Raw genomic sequence first — 11060 nt, 5'->3', positions numbered from 1 at the left:
GGAGTTCGGCCGAACTATAAAAAAAAGTTTGGGTTCGGGACCCGAACTTGATCCGGACTTGGACCCGAACCCGAACCCCAATGAATTGAATGGGGACCCGAACTTCACTTTATTATTTTCCGTTATAACATTGTTATAACGGAAAATAATAGTATTAGCTTTTTCAGATCAGAGTTTTCACGATCGCACCTGAGGGGTTAATTGTGCGGATCTCAGCCCCCTGTAAGAGATCGGGTGCTGCCAGGCAGCAGGGGCCAGACCCCCCTCCCTCCCCAGCAATAAAATCATTGGTGGCCAGTGCGGCCCTCCCCCTCCCTCTCCAGTATTAAAATCATTGGTGGCCAGTGTGGCCCCCCCACCCCCCCATTAAAATCATTGGTGTCCAGTGCGGCCTCCCCCCCCCCATCATTGGTGGCAGCGTAGCGGCAGTTCCGATCGGAGTCCCAGTTTAATCGCTGGTGCTCCGATCGGTTACCATGGCAGCCAGGACACTACTGCAGTCCTGGCTGCCATGGTTACTTAGCACTTTTAGCAGCATTATACTTGTGCGCTGTCTGTGGCCGGCCGCGTGCTCCTCCTACTGGTAAGTGACAGGTCTGTGCTAAAGGCAATGCGCCGCACGTAAGTATAATTCTGCTAAAAGTGCTAAGTACCCATGGCAGCCAGGACTGCCGTAGAGTCCTGGCTGCCATGGTAACCGATCGGAGCCCCAGCGATTAAACTGGGACTCCGATCGGAAATGCCACTCTGCTGCCACCAATTATGGGGGGGAGGGGGGTTGTTAACCTGTGGCCACTGCTACTAATGATTTTAATTAGGGGTGGGGGGACGCACTGGACACCAATGATTTTAATAGGGGGGTGGGGGGGCTGCACTGGCCACCAATGATTTTAATACTGGGGAGGGAGGGAGGGGGGGCCGCACTGGCCACCAATGATTTTAATACTGGGGAGGGAGGGGGGTCTGGCCCCTGCTGCCTGGCAGCACCCGATCTCTTACACGGGGCTGAGATCCACACAATTAACACCTCAGGTGCGGCACCTGAGGGGGTAATTGTGCAGATCACAGCCCCCTGTAAGAGATCAGGTGCTGCCATGCAGCAGGAGGCCGTTATGTCCACAGTGCTCAGTATATTCTAACTTGAAGCGTCCTTATCACTATGGGAACGCCTCTGTGTTAGAATATACTGTCGGATCTGAGTTTTCATGGTATATTCTAACATAGAGGCGTTACCATGGTGAAAACTCCGATCCGATGGTATATTAATATCACCCGAACACCGAACCTGAACTTTTACTGAAATGTTCGGGTTCAGGTTCGGGTGCCGAACACCGTGAAGTTCGGCTTTACAGTTCGGGTTCGCTCAACCCTAGGCATCACAACTTAAAGGAGTATTCTCATCTCTGACAATGGGGGCATACCGCTTGGCTCGGCTATTTCCGTCTGACCCATAGAAATGAATGGCGGGGGGGGGGGCGGCCAGTCATGTGCGGTGCACTCCCATTCAGTGTTACGGGGAGAGTGCTTGGTTATCGTCAGACCAGAGTCCTCCAGCCACCACTTTGCGTTCCCAATATAGGTGAGAGTCCCAGTGGTGGGACCCGCACCTATAAGACAATGAGGGCATATCCTAGTGATATGCCCTTATTGTCTGAGATAAGACAACCCATTTAATGGTATACTGTGCTGTGGAATCACAATAAATTTTAGTTTGCAAATTATTATCATAAACATTTGGTGAATTCAAAGAAAAGTTTAATGGGACTGGAAAGTTTCAGATCTACATTACAAATTCGAAAATATCATTAAATTCAAGGATAATGTTTAAAGGTTTATTATCAGCCATCAAAATTTAAATTTGATGTAACTTTTGGAAATATCTTTAAAGTCCATAAAGCAGAGCAGATAGGTCACACTGTGTCCGCAGCCAATACATTTATTGTGAGTACAGGATCAAAACAAGACCAAATGAATGATGATTGTTATCAACCCCTAAATAGTATGCTTGCAATAAGCCTTGTTTAGTTATGCAATGTACTGATTAAGGTAAAATATGCAGGCAGGAAAAAAGCAGGAAGATATGTGATAAAGCCAGTATACACAGTAGTATTCATTCAATCATTTAGTAACAATATGAGATTATATTTTTCTGGAACTTGTCGAGGTGGTTCTACTGGTCATAGTTGAGCTGCTTCCAGAAGTATATCCAGACCCAGAGCTATAACCTCTGTTGACATTTCCACTGCCAGAGCTAAAATTATTTCCACCCCTGAAGTGGCTGCCACTCATTCCTTCACTGAAACGGACACCACCAGAGCTCATTCCTTCATTATGGTATGAGGCACCTGTATTGCTGGAGGAGCTTCCCATAGTGGATGTAACAACAGCTGTATAAAAAGATTTCAGAAATTTGACACATTCAGTATAAGTAATAATACATATCATAGACACAAAAATGGCAGGATATAACAATACTCACATATCTTCACAGGACCAGCACCTTCTCCAGTAATCCTACAGAATGAACAATTTGGTTCAGTGTCCTTGCCATACATAATAACCATCATGAAATACCAGTTCTAACATCTTCTATTAATGAAGAAAACATATCAAAATATGTATAAGATTATTTATTTTAAATATATTTCAGATTTTCAATTTTGCCCTGTTAGCCATAAATTTCCTGAAATATGAAAGGAAAGTTTAAGACTATAAAGAGATTTCAGTTGTTTTTAAATGTATATATAAAAAGCCAAAAATGCTATAAAATGTTCACAATGAATAAATATGCACCTTTTCAATCCCCTTGCGATCCAGTATGGACAACCCCCTGCTCCTGATCTTTGCTTTACAAGCAGCTTGCACACGCCACTGCACCCAATTAGTACACTTAGCGTTTAATACTACTGGGATCATGACTTTCATCGCTGAGTATTGATGCCAGTAACATAGTGAATAACTGCTGAGGTCAATAGTTGTCCGCTTCCTACTAATAAGCAAAGATGGAGTAGGAACACTAAGCTACACTGGATGGGAGGGGGATTTAACCGTTTTTTTTTGTTTTATTTTATAGCATTTATGGCCCTTTTTTTAAATTAAGAAACTAGAAATCCCCTTTACAGAAACAATATAAATATGTGATTCTGAAAATATTTCCCGATATTTACAATTAGTGTTAAGCGAAAAATTAGATTCGCTGCAAAGCTGAATTTCCTAGTGCTTCATGGTAACAAATTTTTTCCTAACATGGTGGCTAAAAAATTAAAAAATTTATATTCACCTCATGCATTTGAGCGTGAAGAGGCTTCTGCTCCCTTCTTGAATGAAGAAACCTCACTAAAGGACCTTTGGCGAGGGTGAAAACGTCATCACGTGATCACGCTGGCCGCACACGGTGACAGCATCAGTGGACGGCCTCTCCGCGATAAAGTATATGAGGTGAGTATATATATATATATATATGTAGTAGTGTTTGCAGGTGGGCACTTCTGCTGAGATCGCGGTGCACGTGTCTATGGGATGGCGTTCCCAATAAAATATTGAAGAAAAGACCGCCACTCGCTGTAGATGATTATTCTTCTGCTTTATCGTCACACATACATTAAGTAGTGACGCGTTTCGGTGCTATCACCGAAACGCGTCACTACTTACTGTATATGTGACAAAAAAGCAGAAGAATAAGCATCTACAGCGAGTGCCGGTCTTTTCTTCAATATATATATATATATATATATATATATATATGTATATATATTTTATATTTTAATCCCAGATTAACCCCCTGAGAACCTGAATGCGAGTCTCAGGTGCCGCAATCAGAATTAAACACAGCGTTTGAGTGGTTATATAAAGGAAGGTGGCACAATCATCGTTCCACATCATTTCTAACTAATTGAATTTCTTGACGAAGTTCAGCAAAGCTGCCGAATCCAATTTTTAAAAACTTTGCTTATCTCAATTTATAATATTGCAATTAATAACTAACTAACTAAACCACTTGTTTTGCCTTAATTATGTTATATCTGATCTGGTTACCTGCACTCTTCCCCTTCTAACAGTTTCATATAGGCGGCAATCTCAACATCCATAGCCAGTTTCACATTCATCAGTTCTTGGCACTCTTTCATTTGGCGAGCCATGTCCTGCTTGGCCTTCTGTAGAGCTTCCTCAAGATCGGCCAGTTTTTCCTTTGCATCTTTGATAGCCATCTCCCCACGATCATTTGCTTCAGCAATTGCAGACTCTAATTTTGTTTTCTAAAAACATGAAAAAGCAATACTTTCATGAATGGAATTTTGTGTATGTTTTGGCATCAGTATAACTCAGCATACTATTTCCTATAACAAAGCACTTATACTGTTTTACTATGCTGTGATCAAAACCCTTGTTCAAGCCTCAGAATTTTGAAAATACATGTATATTGTACAGGAATAAATTTCCACATTTTAGAAATCTAAAAAAGACATGAATATATATCTAAATTTAATATTGGGCTGTAATAGGTTTAAAAATGTATGTTTATTATATTCATTTACCTGATCCTTTCCATTGTCAATTTCGCCTTTCATCCTGTTAATTACCCTGTTAAGTTCTGAAATTTCATTCTTGGTGTTTCTTAGGTTATCTCCATGCTTTCCTGCTGTAGTCTGTAGTTCTTCATACTAAAGTAAAGAAAAAAGAAAGACCTCAAAGGAATCTATGCACATGTAGTAGGCTCCAATTATTCCAGCAAATATGCATTGCATTGTTCTAGTGATAAAGCATACATCTTTACATCGAAATGGTGACACAGCTCTTTAGTCTACACTTACTTTTGATTGATACCAGGATTCAGCCTCAACTCTGCTGTTATTAGCAATCTCGTCATACTGAGCCTTGATCTCAGCAATTATGTTATTCATATCTAGGTTTCGGTTGTTATCCATGGATACAATAACTGAGGTGTTAGAGATTTGAGTTTCAAGTTGAGCTCTTTCCTATTCGATTTAGTGGAAAAAATGAAAGCAAATTAAAAAAAATAATTAGTACTAAATAGCTAAATCCGTTTTGAGACGGCCACTCACAATTGCATTGGAAAGTGGTCCTCTCAAAGAAAATGGTCAATATATATAGTATTTGGTGGACCTGAAATTCTGTTACAAGTCATCTGGTCTAGATAAAGGGTTGGTTTTGCAATGTATAATGAAATTAATTTGATTGCAGCGAAAAATTATCTAGAGAGATGGACATTTCTTAGTTGAAGCCAATATATAGTACATACAATATTGTATTGTCACAAACAACATGGTCTAGGAGTAGTCAAAAAGGTTGTCTTTTGGGTGAGGTTTCATAGTTGATGATGAAATATTGTGACAGATTGTTATATAGTGTAGAATCCCCTATCATGTTCCAAATAACCAAACTAATGATGTGAAACGAGGGGTTTCCACAAATGATCAAGGTCTTTGTTTCTAAATGCAGAAAATATTAAGTTTAGTTTTAGCCCAAACCATAACTTACCATGTCATTAATAGTTTTGATGAAGTTCATCTCATCAGTCAAGGAATTAACCTTTGCCTGCAGGGCTGTGTTGCCTATAAATGCTGCATCAACATCCTGCAGAGATAAGATATATTTTGTTAACAAGTGGTAATTAGCATTTTTCACTCACAGAAATCATCGGTTTGTGTTACCTTTTTCAGTTCTACAAATTGATTTTCTGCTGCTCTGTGCTTGTTGAGTTCATCTTCATACCTATGGAAAAAAAACTATAGCTAGTCTTTGAAAAAATACAGGTAGTATATGGTTGCTAGTATTTAGTTAATGTTGACATATAATCATACTTTTTCCTGTAGTCTTCCGTTAGATCTTGCATGTTCCTTCTTTCTCCATCAAGACGCAACTTCTCACTTTCCAATAAATGTAACTTTCTACTTAGGTTGTTTATGTAGGATTCGAAACATGGTTCCATATTGCTTTTTGCAGTTTTCTGTTCTTGCAGTAGAGTCCATTTGGTTTCCAGTATTTTATTTTGCTGTTCTAAAAACTGCACCTGTGAAATAGAATTTATATATGTAGACGTAATGTGTGTAATATTTCTAGGATAAAAAAATAACATTACTATACTATTAAAGAGAATGTAAAAAATTGAATTGTAATAGTTTTTCTTTATACTATCTGTGAAGTAGGCCTAGAAGAAGAAATTCTGCTGCCACAAGTCAACAGTTCTACAATTTAGTTCAATCTCTCATTTATGTTGCCATTTAAGTAATTTGTATGCGTAACATGTACATACCTTGTCAATAAAAGATGCAAATTTGTTATTCAGAGTCTTTATCTGTTCCTTTTCTTCTTTCCGTACGTTCTGAATTTCCGGATCAATGCCCACATTTAAGGGGATCAGAAGACTCTCATTGACAGTTACATTTGTAATGCTTCCACATCTACCAGGACCAAAGCCAGATCCCCCAAAGCCTGAGCCCCCAAATCCTACACCACCAAAACTACCACCACCAAAACCAGCACCTCCACCAAGGCCAAAGCCAGATTCACTAAATCCTGAGCCTCCAAATCCTGCACCACCAAAACCAGATCTACCAAATCCAGCTCCAGCTGAGCCATATCCGGAACCCATACCACCCCCAAAACCCCCACCCATACCTGACCCCTTATATCCACTCATGCCAGTATTACAGCTTGCAAAAGAAATTTTTCTTGTTCCTCCAAGATCATAGGCACTTCTGTTGGAACGGGGCTGCATCCTTGAGCCACTAATGCTTCTTGAAGAGCTCATGGTACTCCTATTCACATTCCTTGGCATAGAAGAAGAGCTAAAATTTCTGCAGCTAGAGCTACTGTATTTGGTTTGGTGAGGCATAGTGGGAAAGGATAGATGAGACTAACTGCAGTGTAAGCTTGGGAAAGCAGTTCTGAAGTGAAGATGACATCTCCTTTTATATAGTCCACAGTTAAAAGGCTTGGCAACATTGTAGAACACAAAAATACCCTGTAATTGTAGTTTTATTGGCATAATATGCTGGCATGGCATTTCATAGTTCAATTATTGACAGAAATAGAAAAAACTACACACACCTTCTATATTCCAACAACAGTTATAGTTGGTTATTTCCCATCTATAAAACAAAAATTTATTTTTTTAACACAGTAAAATAATAATTAAAACATAATAATAAGATTGTGTCATTAACAGTGTAGTAAATGTTGCCATGTGTTTCTTACTATATTATTTTCATGCTTTTTGTGTCCCACATAGCACTATGTTATTAACTATCTTTATATAAATCTAATTTTAGAATTTTTTTGGAATGCCTTTAATGGTCAATGTCATAAAGCTATAATTTGTGCATATACAGGTTTTCTCAGCTCTAGCCCTCATATACTATCAATCAGCCATGTTTATAATGATTATGTAGGTGATTTACAGGGACTTGTGCAACAAAAATTTATTGATGAAAAAAGAGGCTTGACTATCACTGACTCATAATTGTTACAATGATAAGGGGGTACCATGCTGTGAAAAATTTACGGTATATATCACTGAAAAGCCTGGTATATAATACTTACACCCTATCTAGATGGTTTTATTTGCCCTAACTGTGGGTATTACTGCTTGCCTTATCACTTATGGATTGTACATTTTAACTCTGATTTATTAACAGCTAAGTTTTATATTTCAGGCTTTTCAGTAATATGATTTGAATTCAGACATATTTGTATTTTGGAGAATGAAGAAAGGAATTTTTCATTTATAACTAATCCAAACAATTGAGAATAGGGATGGTGGAAATCTTTGTGTTTTTATTCATTTATTTGTTTATTTTGGGGGGGGGATGCATGCTTGTGGATGCTCATGACAATATCACTGTAATGATAATATTTATTTACAGATGAGGCCTTCCCTACCTTTCCTCTTGGCTGGACATGTTCTGATATATGTGTCACAAGATTGCTTTTCAAACAGCATAGTTTCACAATATTCTATCACAAGATGTCTATATGTTAGGCCCTCATGTGGTTGTGTTGTGAATTGCAGCCTCTCAACGATTTTGCTACCATTTTGCAATATTGTACTGGGAGGGAAGAAATGCTAATAAGCTCTTAATAAGCTTTGCCTCTAATGCCACCAGATATAAGGCAGCTATCCTATAAGTCAATATTCAGCTCTTAAAATAAGCCTTGAGACATGACTTGGATATTAAATAAGCCAGCACCTCATCTGCAGACAGCTGTTTCAGGGTGATTGGCCCTCATCAGAGCAGAGAGTACTGCTTAACTGGGTAGGAGGCCTGTGTCCGAGCAAGGGGGGACTAACTCTCCTTAGGGAGAGAGCACCTTAATCAGTGTGAGGAGACTTATAGGCCATACGTGCTCCTCTGGAATTCTGGGAGGGAAGAAATGCAAATAAGCTCTTAATAAGCTTTGCCTCTAATGCCACCAGATGTAAGGCAGCTATCCTATAAGTCAATATTCAGCTCTTAAAATAAGCCTTGAGACATGACTTGGATATTAAATAAGCCAGCACCTCATCTGCAGACAGCTGTTTCAGGGTGATTGCCCCTCATCAGAGCAGAGAGTACTGGCTTAACTGGGTAGGAGGCCTGTGTCCGAGCAAGGGGGGAACTAACTCTCCTTAGGGAGAGAGCACCTTAATCAGTGTGAGGAGACTTATAGGCCATACATGCTCTTCTGGAATTCTGGGAGGGAAGAAATGCAAATGAGCTCTTAACAAGCTTTGCCTCTAATGCCACCAGATGTAAGGCAGCTATGCTCTGCTCGGACACAGGCCTCCTACCCAGTTAAGCTCTGCACTGATAAGGGGCAATCCCCCCGAAACAGCTGTCTGCAGATGAGGTGCTGGCTTATTTAATATCCAAGTCATGTCTCAAGGCTTATTTTAAGAGCTGAATATTGACTTATAGGATAGCTGCCTTACATCTGGCGGCATTAGAGGCAAAGCTTATTAAGAGCTCATTTGCATTACTTCACTCCCAGAATTCCAGAGGAGCATGTATGGCCTATAAGTCTCCTCACACTGATTAAGGCGCTCTCTCCCTAAGGAGAGTTAGTTCCCCCATGCACAATATTGTACTGAATTGGTAAATGTGAGTTCTTAACTAAATCAGAGCTCAGGTTGGACATATCTGTATATAGCACTACCATATCCGCAGTACTTTGCAAACAGAGGGCACATGTACAATACACAACCTTAGACTGAAGTCCCTTGACCCCACCAGAGGATATGATTCTAAGAGCCCTGTATATCTGACCTTAAAAGCTGTGTACACCTTTGGACGATATTTTTTTTAATGATTGCATTTTACTCATTTTGGGGTTAAAAATATTTTTTTCAATTGGTCTTTATTAAAAAGATTGAGCCGTTCTGTCAAAAAGGGTTAACTATTTGTCTAGCTATCTGAATTGTACTTTTTACTTTCACTTTCACAACCGGTATCTCTAATTTACTAAAAGGTCATAAGCATTTACTTAAGCCACATTCTAATCAGTAAGACAAGAAATGAGCTATAATGAGTGTTTATAATGTTTATAATGAGAGCAGAGATAAGGAGGCCATTAGAATTGCTGGCTGACGGAGCAGAGAGAAAATTCAAGAGCTTACATTCTATGAGGAAATACAGGACAATGCTGACACTGATAATATTGTCAAGTAAAATTTTGCTTTAGTGGTAGTGAAGGAGTATTAATAAAAATTAGGTCAAAATACCAGATTTTCTTTACAGGCTTATACTATAAGTTCCTTTTCTCACTCCAGGAATCCTTGTATCAATAGTTGAATAACTATCCCACTATTAAACATTACATTTTAATGTCAGATTTAGCAAAATATAACATTTTTCAATTGCAATAATATTTTGAAAAAATCCTATGTCTAGATATTGTTTTTACTTACTGGTTATGGCACCCACTGGTGTTCTTTTGATTCCTCTCAAAATGTAAATTTAACGTAAATCAAGAATGTTCAGGTGTGGCAGAATTGAGAATAATTTAGGTATATATTCTGCACTGGAAATCCACAACAGTTCATGGTACAATCCTATCCAAATATACAGGGAAAAACATACAGAAATTGATTTATGCTGCTGTTTTTGCTTGTCCATTGTGTTGCAAAAAGGCCATGTGATTTTCACTATGCATTCCCTTCATGCAAAGCATAGGGTGAAATCTGTAGCAAATCCATGGAAAATCCACAAAAACGAACAAAAGAAATGTAAGGATTTGTCTCTGATTTACAGCAGAAAATCTCAGTTTTGTTTGATCGAGCTCAAATCTATACTTTTTAAGGGTTCATTCGCACGTCTGCAAAATGGGTCCGCATCCGTTCCACAATTTTGCGGAACGGGTGCACACCCATTAATTTTCAATGGGGCCGCAAAAGATGCGGACAGCACACAGAGTGCTGTCCGCATCCGCACTTCCGTTCCGCAGCCCACAAAAAAATAGAACATGTCCTATTTTTGTCCGCAGCTATGGACAAGAAAAGGCATTTCTATTATAGTGCCAGCCATGTGCGGTCCGCAAAATGCGGAACGCACATGGCCGGTGTCCGTGTTTTGCGGATCTGCAATTTGTGGACCCTAAAAGTGAGATAAAAAAAATATAGAGATGAGTGAACCAGACAAGATTAATTTAGTTTGAAGTTAGTGAGAACCTAGTACAAAAATATGTGTTGTCTAAGAGTTACTCTTTCTCATTATGGAGAGCCCATGGTACGCCATGTATGCAGTATTGTAGGCCAGGCAATGTGCCTGGTACTCTGAGTATATGCGCTCAGCATTATAGACCAGGGGATACCCCTCTTGGGTTCTGGGAAATGTATTTAAATTAGCTTTCTTAAACCTATGTGAAGCAGGCAGATGTTAGACATGATTTGCATATATTTTACCCAAAAATCCAGAGGAGTGTTGTCTAGCCTTCAATATATTGGAGCAACTTAGTTATTGAAATAACAGAGGTTTAAAGAGGTTTAACGGGATTATGATGATGACCTTTTGATTTTGACAGCTGATTGACGGGGGTCTGACCCCCACCAATCAGATACTGAT

The 11060-nt window shown here is 39.2% G+C and overlaps 1 protein-coding gene across 1 annotated transcript; it reads right to left on the bottom strand.

Annotated features, from left to right (window-relative positions):
* Positions 1 to 1918: 1918 nt before the first annotated feature.
* On the bottom strand, positions 1919 to 6924 carry LOC120996204 (keratin, type II cytoskeletal cochleal-like). The gene is made up of 9 exons (XM_040425983.1): positions 6275 to 6924; positions 5823 to 6031; positions 5673 to 5733; positions 5500 to 5595; positions 4812 to 4976; positions 4536 to 4661; positions 4036 to 4256; positions 2480 to 2514; positions 1919 to 2387 (listed from the first exon to the last, which is right to left on the bottom strand). The coding sequence occupies exons 1-9, from the start codon at positions 6854 to 6856 to the stop codon at positions 2140 to 2142; spliced, it is 1743 nt and encodes a 580-aa protein (XP_040281917.1). The 5' UTR covers positions 6857 to 6924; the 3' UTR covers positions 1919 to 2139.
* Between the last annotated feature and the right edge of the window lie 4136 nt (positions 6925 to 11060).

This window comes from Bufo bufo, chromosome 3 (assembly GCF_905171765.1).
Source record: "Bufo bufo chromosome 3, aBufBuf1.1, whole genome shotgun sequence".
NCBI lineage: Eukaryota > Metazoa > Chordata > Amphibia > Anura > Bufonidae > Bufo > Bufo bufo.
The sequence above is the reverse complement of the archived record's forward strand: the minus strand, read 5'-3'. Positions and strand labels throughout refer to the sequence as shown.